Here is a 22,015-nt window from a genome sequence, read left to right on the forward strand (position 1 = left end):
AGAAAATTAGTCTATTTGTGAGATTTCGTGCATTGTGGGCCTTGTATTTGTGTTACAAACTTCTAATTTTGGTTTAATTCTTGAGTATAGCTAGAAATTAGGTACATCCAGAGGACGATATACTTTTGAAAGTATCAAAGTCTTCTAGAGAAAGATTTCTGTGAAATGTTATATGCCACTTCAGCTATACTGTCCACCATTGCAAACCCCTTTCCAAGTGCACTGACCTAAAAAATGGGGTAAGAGAGGCCTATAAGAAAGTGATCATTCCTTTATTCATCCTCTGGGCAAGACTGAGTGTCAGGAGAAATTTAAGGAAAGATAGGGAAGGGTAAGCTGTGACAAAGCGAGAGAGAGGCATGGACATATATACACTACCAAATGTAAGGTAGATAGCTAGTGGAAAGCAGCTGCATAGCACAGGGAGATCAGCTCGGTGCTTTATGAGCACCTGGAGGGGTGGGATAGGGAGGGGGAGGGAGGGAGACGCAAGAGGGAAGAGATATGGGAACATACGTATATGTATAACTGATTCACTTTGTTATAAAGCAGAAACTAACACACCATTGTAAAGCAATTATACTCCAATAAAGATGTTAAAAAATAATAATAAATAAATAAAAGACATCAACTAACCGCCAAAAAAAAAAAAAAGATGGGGTGTCTTTGCTCCTAAAACGTAAACTCTGGATGAGAAACTGAAAAAAAAAAAATTAAAACACATAAATAACAATATAAGATTTTGAAAAGCAATTCCATACTTTATAGATGGTGTAGTGACACTGGAGGGTACACATGGTGTAATATTAAATGGGAAAAAAAAAACAAAACAGGGAGTTCCCTGGCAGTCCAGTGGTTAGGACTTCTTGCTTTCACTGCTGGAGCCCAGGTTCAGTCCCTGGTCAGGGAACTAAGATTGCACAAGCTGTGCAGCGTGGCCAAAAAAGAAAAAAAAAGCACACAACCATAAAAAGTTACTCTTAATTATACATAAATAGTCCCACAAAAAATGTTCTAAAGTTTATAATACCATCTCCAGCTAAGGAACTACATATTATCTTTATTTTTGCATTATACTTTCTGATTTCCAAAATGAACATGTATTTTATAGTCAGAAAAAAATTAGTGAAATATAAAATTTTTTAAATTTGATATTTTTTAAAATATTTATTTATTTTATTTTTATTTATTTAGCTGCTCCGGATCTTAGTTGCAGCACACGGGATCTTTAGTTGCGGCATGTGGACTCTTAGTTGCAGCATGCGTGCAGGATCTAGTTCCCTGACCAGGGATCAAGCTCGGGCCCCCTGAACTGGGAGCGCTGAGTCTTAACCACTGGACCACCAGGGAAGTCCCATAACATGGATTGTTAAGGCAATACATTATAAAGATCAAGAGAGTGGTTCAGTGGATAAAGTAATCTCTCCTGAACTGTAGTGGGTGGCCCTAGGACAGGGTCCTGGAGAATCAATAGAATTTAGGAAGAGAGGGAGGAATAAGAACATTCTTCATAGATGGAACTGTATGAGAAAAAACACACAGTGAAAAATCTTGAATTGTATTAACCTGTTTAACAGAAGTAGAGCTGTTTTTCAGTTGAGTAGTGAGATAAAATTAAAAAGTTAAGTTGAGGAAGTCCTGGAATGGTAGTCTAAATATTTAGCTTTAATCATAAAGCCAGTGGGGAAACATTTAAAGTGTTTGAACAGAAAGATTAAAGTAGTGTTTTTAGAAAATTCTGGAAGGCAACAGGATTGGAGACAGGAACACCAACCATAATTACACTACAAAGTTGTATGTGTACTTTGACTGCAACTACAATCGAACACGGGTTTGAACTGCCCGAGTCCACTTAAAGTCAGATATTTTTCAGTAAATACATATTATAGTACTACACAAGCCGCAGTTGGTTGAATCTGTTGATGCAGAACCATGTGTACAGAACACCAACTGTAAAATTATACATGGATTTTCAACTGCACAGGGATCAGCACCCCTAAACCCTGTGTTGTTCAAGGGTCAAGTGTGTATTTATTATTTTTAATAAATTTTTATTTATTTATTTTATTTATTTATTTAGGCTGCGTTGGGTCTTCGTTGTGCGTGGGCTTTCTGTAGTTGCGACGAGCAGGCTCTCATTAACGGTGGCTTCTCTTGTTGCGGAGCACGGGCTCTAGGCACGCAGGCATGCGGTGGCATGAGGGCTTCAGTAGTTGTGGTGCACGGGCTTAGTTGCTCCTAGGCATGTGGGATCTTCCCAGACCAGGGATCGAACCCGTGTCCGCTGCATTGGCAGGCAGATTCTTAACTACTGCGCCACCAGGGAAGTCCCAAGGGCCAATTGTATATTTTAAAGTGAAATCTGAAAAAAGCAAAATTATCAAAATAGAAAAAAATAATAAATGCAACCTGTTTTGAAGGAAATGTTTAAAGAAATGTACCAAAATGTTAATGGTAGGTGTATTTTGGTGATAGGAAGATAGATTTTTTTTAGCTACTTTTCTGAACTTTTCACATGTTGTTGTTATTGTTAAGCATGTACTACTTTTGAGTTGGAAAAGTAAATTAACCAGAATGTTAAATATGTCACAGCTCAAGGGTATATGTTTTGGACAACCAGACTTATTTTCAGACATATGTCAGTTTACCAGGAAATTAGCCAGATTTTGAACATTAGCCATATTGCATGTGGGTGTGCCATATGGGTGTGCTGACCTTAAAATGGGAAACAGCCAGAGTATGTTCTTCAGCCAGTTAACTCTGCTTGGCGGCATCTCATGTATAATTTAAGCTGAATACCAAATGGCCTACTTATCACTCTGTATTCTCGGTGCAGACATTTTATCAGCAGAGGGTTTTGAAACAACCAGCCTCTTTTTTCCTCAGTGGTAGCAGGATGAGATTCTGTTGTTGAGCCACTGGAATTAGGTTAGGTTACTGTTAACACACAGGAAGCAAAAGATAAGTAAATGAATTTAACCTGGTTTGGCAGATAGACACAGGACCACATGGCCTATTTCTGTCTTCTAGAAATTTGATCACATTGGTATGGATATGTCTCTGACAGTTCTGTAAACCATCCACAACTTCAGTGGAGAAATACCCAAACACTAAAGAAGCAGCTAAAGTACTTGAGTTTTTTTTTCTGTTAAGAGCTTTTCTGATGAGCATCTTATGTGTTAGCTTTGCTTTCTGTTTTTCCGGTTTCTAGGCAGTAGTAATGTTGGGGACACACTCCCCACTGGGCAGCTGTCCAACATCCCATGGCGCCGAGCAGGGGTAAAGTACACAAACAATGAAGCCTATTTTGATGTCGTTGAAGAAATAGATGCAATTATAGATAAATCAGGTAATTGTGTGCATATTATCTTATCAGGGAAAAAACAGTTCAGCTGACATAAGCTGAATAGAAAACCGAAATCCCTTGGCAGTATGCATTTCAGTGGAAAAGCATTCATTTTCAAATCTGTTTATTTTGTCCAGAGGTTACATATTATTTTCATAACCTCTAGTTGAGAAATGCCAAACCTTTGTAAATCAGATCTAATGCCACCTTACTTTAAGCCAGTTATTACCCTATATTCATTTCCATCTTGCCATTTATTCAGTTTAATATTTGTTGTATATCTACTATGCACCATACTTTTTGCTACCAGTTTATCTGCAGTCCTTCTAGTAAAGACCCCAGACTAAAGAGCAGTACTGTATTAGAACCATAACGTTTTATTAAAAACATCTAGTCCAACCCTCACATTTTATACAAGGCGAAACTGAGGCTTAGAAGAGTTAAGTAATCTGTTCAAGGTCACACAGCTAGTTGGTGTGTGAATATGAGTTACTGTGAATTATAGACACTGTCTCTACAGTGAGTGCCCTTTTTATTATAAAATTCCATTTTATGGAATAATAGCTGTACTATTAAAGAATAATGGCTCTTATTTCTTAAAAGTTAACAGCTAGCTTAGTCCATTTCATTAGAAGCTTGGCTAATTTTATTTTAAATATTTTAACTTTGATTTATTGTTAAAGTATTTTAAATAAAATTAGCCAAGTTTCTAATGAAATGGACTAAGCTAGCTGTTAACTTTTAAGAAATAGGAGCCATTACAAACAATAAATGCTGGAGAGGGTGTGGAGAAAAGGGAACCCTCTTACACTGTTGGTGGGAATGTAAATTGATACAGCCACTATGGAAAACAGTATGGAGGTTCCTTAAAATACTAAAACTAGAACTACCATACGACCCAGCAATCCCACTACTGGGCATATACCCTGAGAAAACCATAATTCAAAAAGAGTCATGTACCACAATGTTCATTGCAGCACTATTTACAATAGCCAGGACATGGAAGCAACCTAAGTGTCCATCGACAGATGAATGGATAAAGAAGATGTGTGGTACATATATACAATGGAATATTACTCGGCCATAAAAATGAATGAAATTGAACTATTTGTAGTGAGGTGGATGGATCTAGAGTCTGTCATACAGAGTGAAGTAAGTCAGAAAGAGAAAAACAAATACCATATGCTAACACATATATGGAATCTAAAAAAAAAAAAAATGGTCATTAAAATATTTTAATTTTGAAAACAAAAACACTAATTTGAAAAGATACATGCACCCCAGTGTTCATAGCATTATTTACAATTGCCAAGATATGGAATCAACCTAAGTGTTTATCAACAGATGAATGGATAAAGAAGATGTATACACAGTGGAATACTACTCAGCCATAAAAAAGAAAGAAATTTTGCTATTTGCAGCAATACGGATGGACTTGGAGGTCATTATGCTAAGTGAAATAAGCCAGATAAAGAAAAATACTGTACGATATCACTTATGTATGGAATCTAAAAAAATACAACGAACTATTGAATTTAACAGAAAAGAAGACTCACAGATATAGAGAACAAATTAGTGGTTACCATTGTGGGGTGGGGTGGGAGAATGGGAGATACAAACTGTTGGATGTAAGAGAAGCTCAAGAATGTATTGTACAATGCAGGGAATATAGCTAATGTTTTATAATAACTGTAAATGAAAAGTAACCTTTAAAAATTGAATAAATTTTTTTTAATTTTAAAAATCACTGGAAAAAAATATTTTAACTTCATATCCAGCAGTCTTACAAAGTAGACGCTATAAAGATAGGGACAGGTTTGATTTTCCTTAGAATTATCATATTCTAACCAGAGATAGGTATAGGCCATGGCACTCAGTAAAGAAGCTATCTGAACTAGTGTAATGGGTCCTCTGTCCACTAACCTTTTAATAGATGTGCAAAGCTTCAGTATGTCTGACACCCAGGAGATATGTCCATTACTTCAGATACAGTGATAGCTCTAGTAAAGATGCAGATTCCAGTGATGTTATCACCTTTATTTCTTTCTTTAGGATCTACAGTCTTTGCAGAAATTCAGGGGGTAATTGATGCTTGCATTAAGCTATCTGGAATGCCTGACCTTTCCCTTTCTTTCATGGTAAGTTTTCTCCTGTTTTGTAGCTCCTTGCAAGCCTAATACATGTGAAGTACTAAATGAAATGATAAATACTGAGACATGTTTGTTTTAGATTGCAAAGGATTATCTAAGAAATATTCCTAACACAGCTTCCAAAGACAGTAGCTTACATGATGAGCATTGCCTTTATGGAAAGGCTGAGGAGGGGTCTTTGCCTCTGAGTATGCTAGAAGTAGCTTAAATGGCTGGCTGGCATCTGCAAATGTGCGGTGCTACTTTTCCTGAATTATTACATGCTTTGTTGATATGAAAGGGCATTGATCTTTTGCATCATTTTAGATACAGCATGATACACTACTAAGAACCATAAAGAGAACTGAGCTCTGATGCTATCTCTGCCTCTAACTTGTCCTGACCCTGAGCTCTTTGAACCTCAGTTTTTTCATCTATGAAATGGAAATGATACCACTCACATTTTCTACCTCATGGTTATTGAAATTCAAATAAAATAATGTATATAAAATACTTGCAGACTTTAAAGCATTGTGAAACTAAAGTTGTGTTGATGTGATCATAACAAACTCTTACATGACTGCTATATCTTGATGAAGCATATAATTTCTCATAGTATCTGAATTAGAGTTACAATATTCATTATACTTTATAAATATGGTTGTCTTCTGTTTCCCTGGCAGAACCCGAGGCTTCTAGATGATGTCAGCTTCCACCCCTGCATCCGGTTCAAGCGTTGGGAATCTGAAAGGGTTTTGTCATTTATTCCTCCAGATGGAAACTTCCGACTCATATCATATCGTGTCAGCTCACAAAAGTATGTTGATGCATCAATCAGAATCTCCTGTCAAATATCAGTGTACTGCATAGAACTCACTTTTCCCTGTTTCATTCTGACAAGTTGGGTACTTGAATTCATCATTGCTCCCTTTAGCCACTGCTCACCAGGAGACCCAGGAAGAACTGGTGAAAATGTGTGTCTAACATAATCAGTATACTTTGAATCTTAAGAGTACAGAGTAGTAGTAAATTAGACTGTAGTAAAAATATATATCTGAGAGCAAGCATTTTGGACCATGCATAACCTGGGCAAAACCGTAAACCCATACCATAATTTTACTGTGGTCTGTGGACGTCATGGCTGATAGAAGGAGACAGACTTACCTGTAGCTCTCCAGGACATTCTTCAACTAACTGGCTTGAAGTTACTCTTCTCTGCAGTGAAGTTTAAATGAATGATTTAGCATCGTGAGTTGTAGCTGGTTTGTCCCTTGAAAATATCAGAAAGTATTTTGGGTAACATCAGAACAGGACTTAAAAGCAGAGGAATTGTTTCTTGGCCCTTACCACATAAAAACTGATTTATTTAGTTTGTATAATTTTAAATTATCTTTCTATGGGATCTTATTTCATTTCTTTAAACTAGGGCTGTTTGCCCCAATTGCTTATACTATAATTAAGCTTCAGATTTCTATCTTGATTTGTATACTTACTGCTCAGAAATTGTATAATTCCTAGCGGAGTGTTTCCAGAACACTGTGCTATACTCAACCTGCTCTGGTACACATACTCAGTCTGCAGTTCTGGGGGTATAGGATACTCTGGACTGAGGTTTTCAGGCCACCTCTGGAACTCACACTATTAATTGTATGTTTTTGTGGTTGTGTCTTTCTTTCTCTTTTTAGTCTAGTGGCAATACCAGTGTATGTGAAACATAGCATCAGTTTTAAGGAGAACAGTTCTTGTGGTAGATTTGATATTACAATTGGACCAAAGCAAAATATGGGGAAAACTATTGAAGGAATCACAGTGACAGTTCACATGCCAAAGGTTGTGTTGAATATGAACCTGACACCAACACAAGGCAGCTATACTTTTGATCCAGTTACCAAGGTACAGCCACCTAAAATCAAGAGTGAGCAAGTGTTTCTGCAATCTTTATTTTGTGCTTTGGGGATGTGGGGGGACAGAGGAAAGGGTCTAATGTCTTGGTTAAAATTGAAGTTCCTAACAAAACCTGGAATGCATATTGTGCTGTGCTTCTGCCACTGCCTGAAGAGGGAATCCTGCATCTGCTGCTGAGTCGACAAACAGAAGTGAGACTCATTCTTTCTTCCTTCAGAGTCTGCCTTTACCTATCCATTGATAATCCAGAGATTCACTCACTCTTCAGTGAGGAAGATGTCTCATAGAAGCCTGTGATATAAATTTTGTCTTCCTTTAACAAACAAGGAAACTAAAGCTCTGAGGTCAAGTGACTTGCTCAAGGTCACACAGCTAGTTAGAGGCAAGGTTGGGATTCGAACCTAAGGCTATCTGGTAAACTTTTTAAAAAGAGAAAAGCATTATGTGGATATAATGATCTATTAATTGTTAATAGATATTATAATCTATTAATTGCTAAATTTTCTGTAGAGATTAAGACCTTTCTCTTCCTTTCTAATTTAAAAGCATTGTTTCATACTCTTCCACAGAGGATGTTGGCTAGGAAAGCTGCCTTCTCACCCTACATATATTTGCCTCTAGCAGAAGGATTTCAGAGAAATTGTAAAAGATGATTTTTCTCTCTGCTTCCTGCTTGGGTAAAAAATGATTCTTTTCTTCAGTAGAGTCATTGAGCTACCTGGTAAATGCAAAGGGTTTTCTTTTTTTTCTTTTTTTTTTTTTTAGTAAAATCATTGAATGTTAAAGATCATCTAATCCAATACTGAGGATTTGAAGAATCTCCCCAGAGACCACACAGGGATGAGAAGTGAAGGGGGAGCTCCAGATCCCTGGCCCTTCACCCCAGCTTCAAACATAATAGCTTCTTTCTCATCTGTTACTGAGCTTCCTCACTAAAGATTTCATTTGAACAAAGGGTTCCATCACTAAAAGTTTAAAAACACCAATTTAGGCCCATCTTCTTATTTTATGGAGAAATAAACTTAGGCCCAGAGATAAACAGTAAAGGTGGTATAGTGGAAAGAACATTTGATACCAGAGAGCTGTAGGTTCAAATCCCAGCCTTGCCTCTAACTAGCCATGTGACCTTGAGCAAGTCATTTGACCTCAGAGCTTTAGTTTCCTCATTTGTTAAGACAAAATTTACATTACAGGTGTCTATGAGACAGCATATGAATAGTGCTAAGCACAGTGCTAAATCCAAAAGTAGATGCTTAACAAACATTGATTCTCTACCCTCACTCTCCATTCAGAGTCACAGAACTAATTAGTGATAAAACTCAGTGGAAATCCCAGGTCTGTTTCCAAGACACTGTGCTTTATTTTGTACAGAAGTTTATGGTGTCTTTGCACCTTGTCTTTGAACATATGTCTTTAATAAATAGTTCAGAATGTTTTTGTTTTTTATGTCTTTTTAAGGTACTAACGTGGGATGTGGGAAAAATCACTCCACAAAAGCTCCCTAGTCTTAAAGGACTGGTAAATTTACAATCTGGAGCACCCAAGCCAGAAGAGAATCCAAGCCTCAACATACAGTTCAAGATCCAGCAGCTTGCCATTTCAGGTAAGGAGAAATTTGACTTGTGTTTAAGGGTAATTGAGTTTTGCTGAGGTCAGCTACTAGGATCTTAGAAGGGTTACTGACATTCCGTCTCTACAAAGAGCAACAGCTCCAGTATGCCTTTCACTTTGTGCTATGGGTACAGTGATTTTGGAGAGCACCTTATTTCACACAGCTTCCCTTCACCCCTACCCTCATTCAAGCACAAAGAAAGGAGTCATTCATTCTCACAGAAAGTAGAATTATCCTTAAAAGACACTGCTTGTCCACATGGGAATCTGAACTAAAACCATATTTCCATAGTGCTATAATCTGTGAATGGTAGAAGACACATTGCTTCCAAATGGTGACAAGCACACTGGTTAATGTCACATTTACTGTGTAGTAAACTCTATTTGCTAAGCAAATATTGTATTGGTTGGTGTGACCAGGATAGTAATTTATTCCTTTCCTTACCTATTCTTTTTGACACAGGCTTAAAAGTAAACCGCTTGGACATGTATGGGGAGAAATATAAGCCATTTAAAGGAGTCAAATATGTCACGAAAGCTGGAAAGTTCCAAGTGAGGACATGAGAAGAGGCCAGAATTCCTCAAGATATGTTTGTTTTCCAAGTGTCATTACAGTTTATTACCATTAGGTACCAATTGGATGGGAATACATATTCTAGTTAAAGCATTTGTGTCAAGCCACACACCGCTAACAGAGTTGCTTAGTAATCAATGTAGGGTTCTTAAGTAGCTTTAAGCTAAGGAAACTTCTGAATGACTTAGCTTATTTGTATCTTGTCACCTAGGATGATTTTAGAGGTGATTTCCTCCATAGGGAGACACCAGCTGGAGGCTGCATATTTTAACAGTCAAGGCAAAAGTCTACAGTGATAACCTCTCTCCTAAAACAAGTGAGCTGGTCTCAGCAGGAGCTATCTTAGTCTGTAATGTCATGTATCAAGTGCAGCCAAATGTCACACTTGATCTTAGCCATCCCAAATCTTCTGTCCCAACAGAGGAAAAATTCCTCCCACCCCAAGAAGTTTACAGAAAACTGCCTCTTCAAGTGTTTGCCTTATTCAGCTTTTCACTTATGCCATTAAGCAAGCACTGTAGCAAAAGCCACTCCACATGGCCCTGGCAGGGAGCACTGCTGCTCCATGCTCCATTCTCACTGTACTTGGTATTGTATTTTTTATAAATAAGATTTTTATGTAAAGCTCAGATTTTGATTTATAGGGATTGCTTGCTGCAGTAAGTACCATTTCAGTTTTGTGCCACTTGGTTCAGCTGTTAGCACAGTAAAAATGATTTGTATCAAAGGGGTGAATGCTTTAAGGTAATAAAAGGAACACTACTTCTGCTTTTAGGAAGTTATTGCAAGCACAAGCATTTGAGATTTTAAGCAAATTAATGTAGTAAAAGAGAAACTTAAGTGAACCTTTGCCATCTTCATGTTTTATAAAGCTTATCCAACACCACTTAAAACCAGTCAGCCTAAAGGCCTCATGCCCTAGTTCAGCTAAAGGAAGAAAATGTGCCTGCCTCACTGTTGTCAATCTTTTTTTTTTTTTTTTCTTAAATCTTTTATCTCTGTTGTTGTTCTTAAGAGTTTCAACTTGTCTACACTCCTTGTCTTCAGGGGAACTCCCTTTTCATATTGTGTGCTTCCCAAGGCTATAGTCAATAGATTCCTTCCTGAAACTATTGTTGTAACTGTCACTGGAGTACTTAAATGTCTCTACTGTACTGACAAAGTACATTATAATGAGGCAGAAACAAAATCCTCAGTAACATTGATAAACCTGTATTGATCTTCATGGTTGGCAAGTCAGTCCACAGTTGTTATCATTTAACTTGATTGACTTAGAAGTCCTTGCCCAGTTATTTTGCTTCATTAGACATGAAGAATGGAGAAAGTTAAGGTGTAAGTTCTTGCTCTTGCTATTAGTTTTCTTTGTGACTCCATTCTTTTCATTGTCAACTTATCCCTTACCCTTATCATGCTAATCGTAGCCCTTACACTCATCCCATTCTGCTGTCAGGGCTAGTGGTTGGTGCTGGTACAGGGAGCCCACTGTACAGCAGCATTCTTACCTTTGCCTGCCTAGGGCACCCAGCCTGCCTTTCATCTAATAGGAGAGGTTACTTTTTGCAACTTAGTAATTTCTAGGGTAACCAATATCAGCTTGGCAGCTAAAATTAAGATGTTGCCAAATATTTATTCCCTTTGCCTAAGATTGGTTACCCAGTTCAAATGCTTTTCATTTTAATGTCTTCCTCTTCAAAGTTCATACCTCAAAAGAGCAATCAATACATTTGCTTTTCTTTCTGCAGAATCCCTAATCTCAATCATCCATATATGGACTAATTTTCTTTCTGTGCTATCTTCTCATATACAAGCAGATTGTATTCCAAGAGTCCCTTCTTCTAGCAATTTCTGCTAAAACTTCCAAGTAGACTGTTTCCTTTTACAATTAAATTATTGTATTTATTAATTTGATTGAATCCAGTAAGTCCTTTCTCTAGCTCTGGCTACACTGTCAATAAAAAGATGAAAGCAACAAGTTGATTTTTTAGCTTGACTGTTAATTCAGCATTCTCAGCTGGGCATGCCACAGTGTTAGGGCAGGCTGAACACGGTCACATTTTACTCTGCCTCATCACACAAGGTGTGAGGGTTGTTGCAGAGCACTTCCAAGTGCTCCTCTCTTGACCTCAGCCTTATATATTTTCTCTAACCATCACCCTTTTAGCCACAGACTGAATAATAAGTGATCAAAGCTACTCTCCGTACCACCACGTACTAATAACAAAGATCCATGAATTCTTAGTAGTAGTGAAATATTTTCAAGCATAGAATTCCAGATAATTCCAGGATAGCCTCATTTTCTAAATTCTTAAAGGAGTATAACCCAAAAGCTCATTTTCTGCATAAAGGAGTCACCATCATTTTATTCAAAGGGAGTTCATGTGATGGGTTCATTCCTTAAGTGCTGCTATAGAAGAACCTTGGAAAATACTGGTCCTGGTGTCCTTAGAGTCATCTGACTTGAGAAAAACTATAATGCAGCAGGAAGGCAGCACCAGTGAGCATATGGTAAATAGAAAAAATGAGACCGTGAATACTGTTTTCAGATATTACTGAGCTAATTCAGTACCTCTGGACAGTTCCCTTTAACTCAGACAGCTGGAATCTGCCTCCCTAGTCAGCAACTTTTCTATGTTAAAGCAGTGATAAATGTAGTCAGCGGTACTATCCCCCTTTAGTGATATTTACCACTTTCATATATAGAAAATAAGGCAAAAATACTGATGTCCCAGCTCTACTTCAAGAACCTGTTCCTCCTCTTAGAGCTTCCTCAAGCAAGAAGAGGAATATGTGCCCGAAAGCTAGCTCTGCCTCATAACTCTGGTGGATCCCTGACAACCCTGTTGTTCTGTATTGGGCTTTAGAATATTAAATATCAACCTGCAATATTCCTGCACATGTAATAGCTTTAGCTTAGGGGATAGTGATGGCTTCCACATACAGCCAGAATCTTCTAAGGTGGACTGCTTCAACCAGGGGATGATCTGTATCATCTGGCTGCTTTCCTCTGTTAACCTTTTGTCACTTCTGCTCCTTCTAGTTTATAATCCCCAATGTTGTCCTTTATTACAAAGGTCTTGTTAAGTAAATATATTACCACTGGTTTCTTCTTCTTCCAGTACAATATTTGGATTAAATAAAAACCTTTAGTTTCCACATTTTGAGGATTAGCTTCACTGGCTATTCTTCAAAACAAAGGAGAAACCTGATCTAAAAGCTCTTGCTGAAATAACTTACCCATCATTTAAAGCATTATTTATATAAATGTACTTTATTGTTTTAAACAGAAGAGGCAGAAAATATTTGCATATAACAAATCCTAGCTTATAAATGTAATTTTTTAGTGATGTCTAATCAGCATTCAGGGATTTTTTTTTTTTTTTTAATTTGCTTCACTGTGTCTTGAGCACTGATATTAGAGAAAAGCACATTGGCATAAAGTGTAAACCAGTGTCTCAAAACACTGGAAGAACTTGGAGAGCAAACATGATTTTTCTTACTTCCTCTAAGTAGTCTTTAGTAAAACAAAAGGTGATCTTTGGCATAGATTCATGCTTTAAAGGCATTAATATTGCATTTATATCAGGTAAGCAACTATACAAGGATGCTGAGGGCCTTGAAAATAATCTTCAGTTAAAAGAAAACAGAGGAAGCCTGAGTGTACAGTACCAACTTAAGACAAGTTTTACACATTCGATGTTAGGGTCTAACACACACTGGAGGTGGGGAGGACATTCAGGCAAGGGTTCTTACTCCTTTACTCATCCAGTTCTGGCTTTGGGAAGAAGTATAGTTTCATGTGCTGGGGAATGCTTAGACAGCAGTGGTAAGTACAAGAAAGGAAAAATTGCCTTCTCTCACTTTGCTAATAGGAAACTTACTATGGTGATAATTAAATATTATACCCATTACTCTTTTGAACAACTGTACTTAAGGAGGGAGGGTAGGATGCAAGGGGCTTGGCTGTTGTTGGCTGAGGGAGGTAGGAATCACTGAGGACTGTTTCCCATCGATTCATCCCCAGCAGTGCCAGAATTCCAGTCTGCAAGTACCACCTCCCTTAGGTAGGCAGTGTCCTTCAGACAGGACTGCCTTTCCATTAGACACTCCTGGGGACAAGCACCAATTCTTAGGACTGAATTTCAAAAGGATAAAAACGATCTTTCAAAATTATAGAACAAACATATATCTTTAAAACCTTGTTTAGGAAGGGTGTGGGAAGAATACAAAAGCCAGGACAGGAGACATCATTTGGTTAAAAATTAAATGCAGCATTTCAGCTCAGAAAGAACAATAAGAGCTAAGAATGAATGATAAGGCCTCAGCATAGATCTCTGCAGGCAGTGACAAAGCGTGGAGTGCCTGGGAGTGGCCCTGCTGGGAGGATGGGCAGGGCCACGCCCCGGCCACTCTGCCTCTCCAGTGGCAGAGAGCACCAGGACACACAGTGTGTTCTTGGGATGGCTACCTTGGCAGGCCGAGGCAGGATATGGGACGGAAGGTTTCCCTAGCACAGACATTGCTCTGGAAAGAGGTAAAGACAGAATCACATGATTTGGTGATTTCCTCCTGACAAAGTGAAATTTGGTTTTGTACTGTGGGAAACTAGAAGGATTAAATTGGGGAAGGGCAGAAAGTGAATCCAGGCCCCACATGCTGGGGCTCCCCAGAGGCCACCTTCCCCTGCAACAGTGAAGGTCACTCCTGAAAAGGACCAAGGTAGCACAGCCAGGGAAGGCAGGCAGGGTCAGCAGCAACATGGAAAGCCCAAAAAATTTTGGAGGCACAGTGATTTCCTTAACTGATTTGCCTGGGCCCTGGGTCTTGGGAGCCTGGCGGAAAGAATGGGGAGACGGGGGCAGAAAGGGAACTGTCCTTTAGGGAACAAGCGCAGAACAGGATGTCTGGCTAGTGTTCACTCTTGGATTCTGAGTTTATGTGAAGTCCATGGGCTAGAAACCCCGTCTGCCTATTGGGACAGAGTGTGCACAAGTAAAGCCGTGGTCGAGAATACAGGCTTTATAAGGAGACACATTTCAAAGTGTCCATGACAAGAGTATAAATGTTTTCTAATGTGAAGAGGCCCCATTCCTTTCTGTTATGTCAGGCCAAGATGTGGCTTTCAACCCCCCAGTAATCTTGGGTGGCTCCTGGGACTCCGATCATTTTCATTCTGTTCAGCAGGGGCTTCTGTGTTAGCCAGGTTCAACCAGGTGTCTACTGGTACCAGGGAGTCTTTCTAACCCAGCGCAGTGTAAATCCAGCATCTGTTCGAATTTTGATTGAAGCTGCTTCTGCTTCTCGAACAGTCTCCTTCACAGACTGCATGAGGTTCTGGGCATTGTGAACCAGCATCTCTGTGGCCTGTAAGGAAAGAGGAGCTCTCCATTACTCACAGTCGCTGATGGAGCCCTGCCTCTGAAACAGGCTTAAGCCAGGAATGCAATGCAGTTTACCCTACCTGTACCTGGCATCCCTTGTATTTGTCACATCACTGGTGGTTTATAGCTGGATCACCAAAAAGAACCCAAAACTGGACCATCACTGATTTTATACTGTACCCTTAGGTGGCTTCTAGTGTATACTCCTTTCCTGGTGTTCAAACAAGCCCCTACCTCGGGCTTCTGCAGTCCCCTCTACCTAGAATGCTCTTCCCCCAGGTATCCCATGGCTCACCTCTCACCTCCTTCAGATCCTTGCCCATTTGTCACCTTGCTGAGGCTTTTCCTGCTCACCTTATTTTAAATCACAAACCACCTTCCCAACTCCCAGCATGCCTCATCCTCCAATTCTTTCTTCACTTTTCTCTACAGAACTTACCATCACTAATTGATGTACTGTATGTTTTACCTAGGTTGTTTATCTGATGTTTTATCTAAAATTTAAGTTCCATGAGGGCAGCAATTTTGGTCAATTTTGTTCTCTGCTGTACCCTAGTGTTACGTCAGTGCCTGTCACGAGGCATTTCATAAACATTTAATTAACACATGAAAAACTAACCAAGTAAACCAACCACCTTATAAATCCATGAAAATCTAAATAAGTAAATCTTGTAAACATACAAAATACAGGACTGAGATCACACTAGTAACTAACTTATCAATCCATTAACTCAGTAATTTTTTTTTTAATTCTTAAATATTTTTGAGCTGTAGACCCTTTGAGGGTTTAATGAAGGCTGTGGATTCTCCCCAGAAAAAATTGCTCACGTGCACAAAATTTGTACATGCAATTTCAGAGGGTTCATGGGCTCTGAGAGGCATAACTATGGACTAGAATTCCCAATCAGTTAATCTTTTCGCTTGGTCAACAAAGAGGCTGAGGCCCAGCGTGATTCGGAGACTTGCCAGCCCAACTCACACAACAGTCAGGATGAGCCTCAAAACTTCTGACTTGCAATCCTGTGTTTCTTCCATTCTACCACACTGTTTCTTTCTTTTTTTTTAACTGGAATATTTAATGGAACATAGTAGATACTCCCAAGATACATTTTTGTTGGCTAATTGATTAAATGATAAGGTCGGAAACTCTGAGTCTTACCCTTTCTTCCCTGTTTTTTCTATTTCCTTTTCTTGGGGCAGGAGAGATCACATGACAGGAAATAGCCTAGCGCCCAAACCCTGCCTAGAACACATGGAAGTTAAAGGTTAAAATCCAGTTCCCATGGTTTGGGAGAAGAGAGGGTTATGGTGAGAGCTGTTGAATTAAACCATGGTAGTTAAGGTAGCACTACTGACACCAAGAGAAGTAGCCTCCCTGTTCCTCTAAAGTGCTCCTAACCTCTATCTCCTGGCCCGGACAAGGAGAGGGATTGTGTGTATTTTGTTAACTCCCCTACATAGTATGTAATACAGTGCCACATACATATCCCATTGCATGATGAGCCTTGTCTGAGCAGTTCAACAAAAGATGTGCTACCTTCCATAAGAAGAAATTGTTAAGTCTGGCTCATAGCAGAGACTACTAGAGAAGAAATGAGAGGAAGAGGTGCTCAAATGAGGGCTTTCTGAGAAGACCTGAGCCACGTTCCCGGCAGGCAGGGAGAGAAAAAACTGTGACTGCCGAGATACATACAAGAAACACTTAAGCAAACACTCCCACCATCTTTATTTCATTCTCTGTCAAAGAAACCAAAAGAGAAGCACCTCGTTTGAGATGTCACTTCAGCCTCAGCACAGGCCTAACCACCTCATGCCCCTGAAAAGCCTACACTATTCATCCTCCCTGAGGTACTTATCACCCAGAGAACAAGGAAACAGAAATTCTCCAGCCAGAAGGATAGAGTGAGCAGGACTGAACAGGCATTGGAGGCCTCGAGAGAGCCAAACCTATTCCAGGGAGGAAAAGAACCAAGTAGAGAGTCCTAACTGCTGCTGATTCACTTAACCTCCCAAGGCCTCAATTTCTCAGCTGTAAAATGACAAGAGTTGCACAAGAGCTTTTTACTTCCCTTTCCAAATTTCTGATGATCTCTCCAACATAGATGCTCTTCTGAGAGAACTGAAGACTCCATCCTACATACTGAATACCCATTTCACAGTTAAAATTTCCTCAAGGCTGAACTGAATTGCTATCAAGTGGAATAGAAGCTGCTGGCGAGAAATCAGAAGCACATACCTGCTCAGACTCCTCGTCGCTTATGTTGGTCCGGCCCAGCATGGTGGCCTTCACCGTGGACAGGATTTTGAGCTGGGTGCTTATGGTTGGGATTCGCTCACATACCTAAAAAGAAAATTTAATTTAGTATGTTTCTTTATTTTTCTTATCCACAAGCTCCCTGAGGATGAGACTTAATTCACCTCTGTATTCTCAGTGGCTGGCATGCAGAAAGCATTCAGTAAATCAGCAGCAGGATTCCAATTGTTTTACCCCTAGGATCAGTATAGTCCTTCTGTCCAGACATGGAAGCATTAAAATTCTTTCATTTGATTCAGAAATAAACTTGCCTGTATCTGTCTTTCCCAAATACACGTGTATTTCCCCTTTCTGCTATTTCTTCCCATTCTAAAGTACCTCCTCCTTGCTCACCCAGTTTTCTCTCTTCTGCTTTTCACCCTACCCCCTGCCCCCCCACCCCCGCCACACACACACTTTTCCTGAGTACCTGTAAGAGGTTGGTTCTAATCCGCTTATCTGTGCACTGCTTGGCAACCTCCTTGGCCAACCGAGTCACCTCATCTGAGGCCTTGGCTATGTCCTTGGCACACTGAATCAGTGCCCGCTTGGTACCGCTGCCCCCTCTGACCAGCCGAGACATCTCAGCCATCAGCAGAGCCATGCGCTTGGCTGCTGCAATGATGTCATTGCCCTAGAGAGAAGCAAGATACAGTGTGAGCTCAGCCCATACTCTGGCCAAGTTAGGGAAGGAAGTAGAAGCACAGAGAAGAGAGGAGGGAGCCTGCTGCTCTAGCAGCCCTCTGGAGGGGTGAGAAGAAGGTATACAGACTATTCTTGAGTGATATAGATACAGCACAGGAGAAATAAACAGAAGAGTGGGCCAGGGTACTCACCCCAGTACTCAGTGAGAGACAGAGAGAGAGAGAGAGAGAGATCACCGGACCAAAAAAGGAAGACTTGGATATTAATCTGAAAGGGCAACATGTGAGCCCCAGGCATAGCACTAAACAAGCATTTCAGCATTTCCAGGTTAATCATGTCAATAAATTGGGGATGGGCCCAAGAAGTTGGTTAAACAGGCATTTTCCTTTCTGTGGGGGGAAAGCAGTACAGCTGGCCTGAAGGGAAAAATACAGATGAGCCTTTCCAGATGCTGAAATCATCCTCTTTATCCTTACCCTTGTTACAAACAGCAGCCAATGATTGTCGCTGCTGAACTAGAATTTAAACCAAGTAACTATCAGCCTTGGTGAAAAAAAATTTTTTCTGACCTAAGTCTGCTCCTGCCCTCCCTCTACTGCCTCTTGTTTGTACTCTCAGCCTAAAGGAACATATTATTTTAATTTTTCACATTTAAAAAGGCCAAGAATCAATTCTTCAGTCCTCTCAGCTAAGTGGCTTCAATTAAAGAAACCTTCACAGTTAAGAGGATGCCGGGGGAGGCGTTGGGAAAATAAAAATCGTGAGTCAAGCCGTAAATGTAACCCTCACTCCAACTAACAGCAGTTTATCTTACACTGGGCATTTTGGTTCATTAAAACCCTCATGGGTCATAATAAGGAAATATACAAGTAATTTACTTTATGCCTTCAAAAGGCTGATAACAACCAAAAATAACAAATGCAATGTTCAAAACTACCTAAAAGGCCAGGCTCTACACATTTTTCCCCTCATGCTTTACAATTTCTAGACAATGCAGTGAGACATACACAAACCATGCCACTGCAGGGTGCTCTGTGAGAAACCTCCACAGGCACCATGACGTGGCTGATCTTTTACGGTGGAGGGTGTATAACATCTTGGGCAGCAGTTGAGGCCAGAGAGAACACAGGCATGGGAAGAACTCATGAGAATAGGGGTATGTTAGACAAGGCTGGCTGGGCCCACCTCTTCCAGTGCAGACCTGGGATCATTCCAGGATTTCATGACCTTGGTTAGAGGACAGTGTAGTGCCAGGGTTAGTTATTTATTACCCATCGCTCTTCAAACCCTTTCTTCTTGCAACATGCCACCTTCAAAGGGAAAAAAGTGATTGCCTCCATCCCCCACTCCCTAAGGCCAAAGCTCCGTTGGTTCCTGTCCTGCAGACTTGAGCGCTATCTGATCCCAACTCACACCCCCTCTCCCACTGAAACCCCTGAACAAGCCAGTCAGTGAAGCCCCCTTCCCCATGGGCTCCCATGAAGGGAGCATCTGCCCCACACCCAAGTGCAGGACAGCAAGCAGCCCTCCCCAGAAACACTCCTCACGCTGATCAACTCTGCCTGAGCCAACAGTGAGAGGTCAGCGGGGAGGGGGCATAGGTGGGGGACAGGCAAAGTCCAGTGATCAGGCCAGATGACCTCTTAATGGTCTACAATGATTCCTGACCTGAAAGTCACTGAGAGGCATCCACGGCTTCCCAAGGGGTTTAAGGTTCCAATATGGGCCACAAGGTCAGTAAGAAAAGGAATCCTTTCAAAAAGTGACCCCATCTCTAACTCCCAAACATAAATGCAATCCAGTTAATCTGGCATTAGCAGACCTATCAAACTTGTGAAGCCAGTCCTAACAACAAGGTGCAGACAAACAGATGCCCGCCCGGCTCAGACTCACAGGACCCGCACAGATCATGAGTGATGCAATGTGTCAAGGCTGCACATGGCCAGATGCATATGGAGCAGCCCCAGCTGGGGGCGCTAATCAGTACCTTACTAGACCACTTGGTAGCTTCCCGATGCAATGACTGAGCCGCTGCCAGAATGGGCTGGTTGACCGGCTGACTGGATGGCATTAACAGCAGCTCAGGTTCGTAATCGTCTTCCATGTCAGGGGGGACAGGGGACCCAACAGCGTCAGCCGCATCTGCCTCAGCTACAGCACTTATACCCACCTTAGCGGCTGGGTTACCCGGCTTTGTCGATGGCAGGAAGGGTGAGAAACAGGGACAGTGTTAGTAAGAGCAGTAGGGCTTGGGCAACTGAGCTTCAGCCGGTTTAGTAACCAAAGTTTGCCTAGGATGGGAAAGAAAATGGATACTCTCCAGGAGTCAGATGAACCAAGCTCCACAGAAGGGGGAATTCTCAGCCTCCGGCACCGGCCTTGTTCACAGTAAAGGAAAGACGCTTACGCCAGTAGCAAACGGTTTCCAGAGAACTATTTATACAAAGAAAGAAAGTGGCATTCCTTTTGTATACACTTACTACCAAAGAGTAATTCTCAGGTCAGAACATTTTTGAGAAGCCAAACAATAGTAACTTATTAACTTTAAAAGGAATCCAGAGGGAAAATGTAAGTGGAACCACACAAGTTGCTTTGAACAGAACAATGTGAACAACTGCTGGCTCATATGAACGCTGTTCTACAGCTTCCAGGAAACAGAAAGTGTCTTGGGTCAGCTCTGCAGCTGCCAGACACAGATTATTTCCTTCAGGGGTTAAAACTTCCAGAATTGAAAATGATAAATTTGAGGCAACAGATATCAAACCAGGAAAGAGGCAAGAAAAACACAATGGTGAGTGAAGAGGACTTATCAAATACCCCACAATCACCCAGCTAGAAGGAGCCTCAAGAAGACATCTCATCCAGCAACCACCTTAGGGAAAACCCACACTTCAGAGCAGCTCTCCCTAAAGTCTACAGAGACAACACTTCACAATTTCACATTGCATCCATAACTAGCCGACTAAGAAAGCTGTTCTTCGGGTACACCCTGAATCTCTCCAGTTGCACTTACCCCAAACTCAATTTATTGATATTTCACAGATAAGATAACACATGGACTTGTCAACTGACCAAAGCAGAGTTCAGAGGAGCTCAAAACTGGTGCCCATGAGAAAACAGGACCCGTGATGGGGGAGAGAATTAATTTAATACCAGGGATGGGCATTCTGAAAGGCCAGGAAGGAAGCAAGAGAGATCTGATGCTGAAAATAGGCTAAGGGGGAAAGAGAATGAAAGGAATTGCCCCAATGAAGCCGAACCACTTATATAAAGAATGGCAAACACAGGTTCTTTATATCAAACATCTCTAACCAAGAGGAAGTAAGAGTTTGTGTGGCATTTTATTTGAGGTTGCTACAACTCCTGAAAGTCTTAATCGGCACAGGAAGCCTGCCTCCAAACACTGACTATTAAGTTGGAGGATTCAGGGCCAACAAGGGGTTTGGGTACCTTCTAAATCCTTTCACCTAAACTGTCTCAACCAGGACTCAACTCACCCCCATTCCTTAGAGGAGAGGCCAGCCCACTTCTGCTGGGGTTCAGAGTCCCAAAGTACAAAGCAGACCGACAGATATACAAACACATACCACCATCCGTCCTCCCTAAACACATGGTTCAAATAGCTCCTGACTTCACACAGCTCAAAGTCAGCAATCCCCAGATGCTCCAAACCTCCAGAGACAGTCAGACCTACGGATTTTTGGCAACAAATGGCAGAGTGGGATAAACATGTAGGCAAATGCTGTCTGCCCCTTAAGTTTTATGTTTGTCTTTAAATTCATGTATATTTTGTGTTCCACTGCACAATGTATCTGTTATTTTTTTTAAGTTCAAAAGTACATTTATTTAAAATGTGGGCAAGATATCAATATAAAAGAAAAGAGTGTAAGAAATAAAGATTTGAAATGTTTTGTACTTTTATTTTTAACATCCATAACTTAGAGTGTATCTGGGTTTATAAAGAAATTTAAATTTTCCTTAGGGAATTCCCTGGCGGTCCAGTGGTTAGGACTCGGCACTTTCAATGCCGGGTGCCCAGGTGCAATCCCTGGTCAGGGAACTAAAATCCCGCAAGCTGCGTGGCACGGCCAAACAAACAAATAAATATGTTCTTTAAAATCTTTGAGTAGGGCT

The 22,015-nt window shown here is 40.6% G+C and overlaps 2 protein-coding genes across 6 annotated transcripts in view; one reads left to right on the forward strand and one right to left on the reverse strand.

Moving 5' to 3' along the window:
• The window catches only part of AP3M1 (adaptor related protein complex 3 subunit mu 1), a 33,614-nt gene extending 11,796 nt beyond the window's left edge, over window positions 1-21,818 (forward strand). For 2 of the 4 annotated variants that reach the window (XM_060286690.2, XM_030862677.3), the window contains exons 4-9: window positions 3,212-3,349; window positions 5,399-5,484; window positions 6,159-6,292; window positions 7,161-7,368; window positions 8,839-8,983; window positions 9,455-21,817. In XM_060286690.2, the coding sequence (XP_060142673.1) occupies window positions 3,212-3,349; window positions 5,399-5,484; window positions 6,159-6,292; window positions 7,161-7,368; window positions 8,839-8,983; window positions 9,455-9,555 (812 nt within the window). In that variant the 3' untranslated portion in view covers window positions 9,556-21,817. Of the gene's footprint in view, window positions 1-3,211; window positions 3,350-5,398; window positions 5,485-6,158; window positions 6,293-7,160; window positions 7,369-8,838; window positions 8,984-9,454 lie in introns of all 4 variants that reach the window. The other 2 variants (XM_030862676.3, XM_060286691.2) reach the window with 2 other exon arrangements.
• The window catches only part of VCL (vinculin), a 99,600-nt gene continuing 92,151 nt past the window's right edge, over window positions 14,567-22,015 (reverse strand). The window contains exons 19-22 of one of the 2 annotated variants that reach the window (XM_030862675.2): window positions 19,869-20,072; window positions 17,667-17,870; window positions 17,180-17,284; window positions 14,567-14,926 (exon numbers count right to left, since the gene is read on the reverse strand). In XM_030862675.2, coding sequence (XP_030718535.2) covers window positions 14,780-14,926; window positions 17,180-17,284; window positions 17,667-17,870; window positions 19,869-20,072 — 660 coding nt within the window. In that variant the 3' untranslated portion in view covers window positions 14,567-14,779. The remainder of the gene's footprint in view (window positions 14,927-17,179; window positions 17,285-17,666; window positions 17,871-19,868; window positions 20,073-22,015) is intronic. The other variant, XM_030862673.2, reaches the window with a different exon arrangement.

The sequence above is a fragment of the Globicephala melas genome, chromosome 16 (assembly GCF_963455315.2).
Source record: "Globicephala melas chromosome 16, mGloMel1.2, whole genome shotgun sequence".
Classification (NCBI taxonomy): domain Eukaryota; kingdom Metazoa; phylum Chordata; class Mammalia; order Artiodactyla; family Delphinidae; genus Globicephala; species Globicephala melas.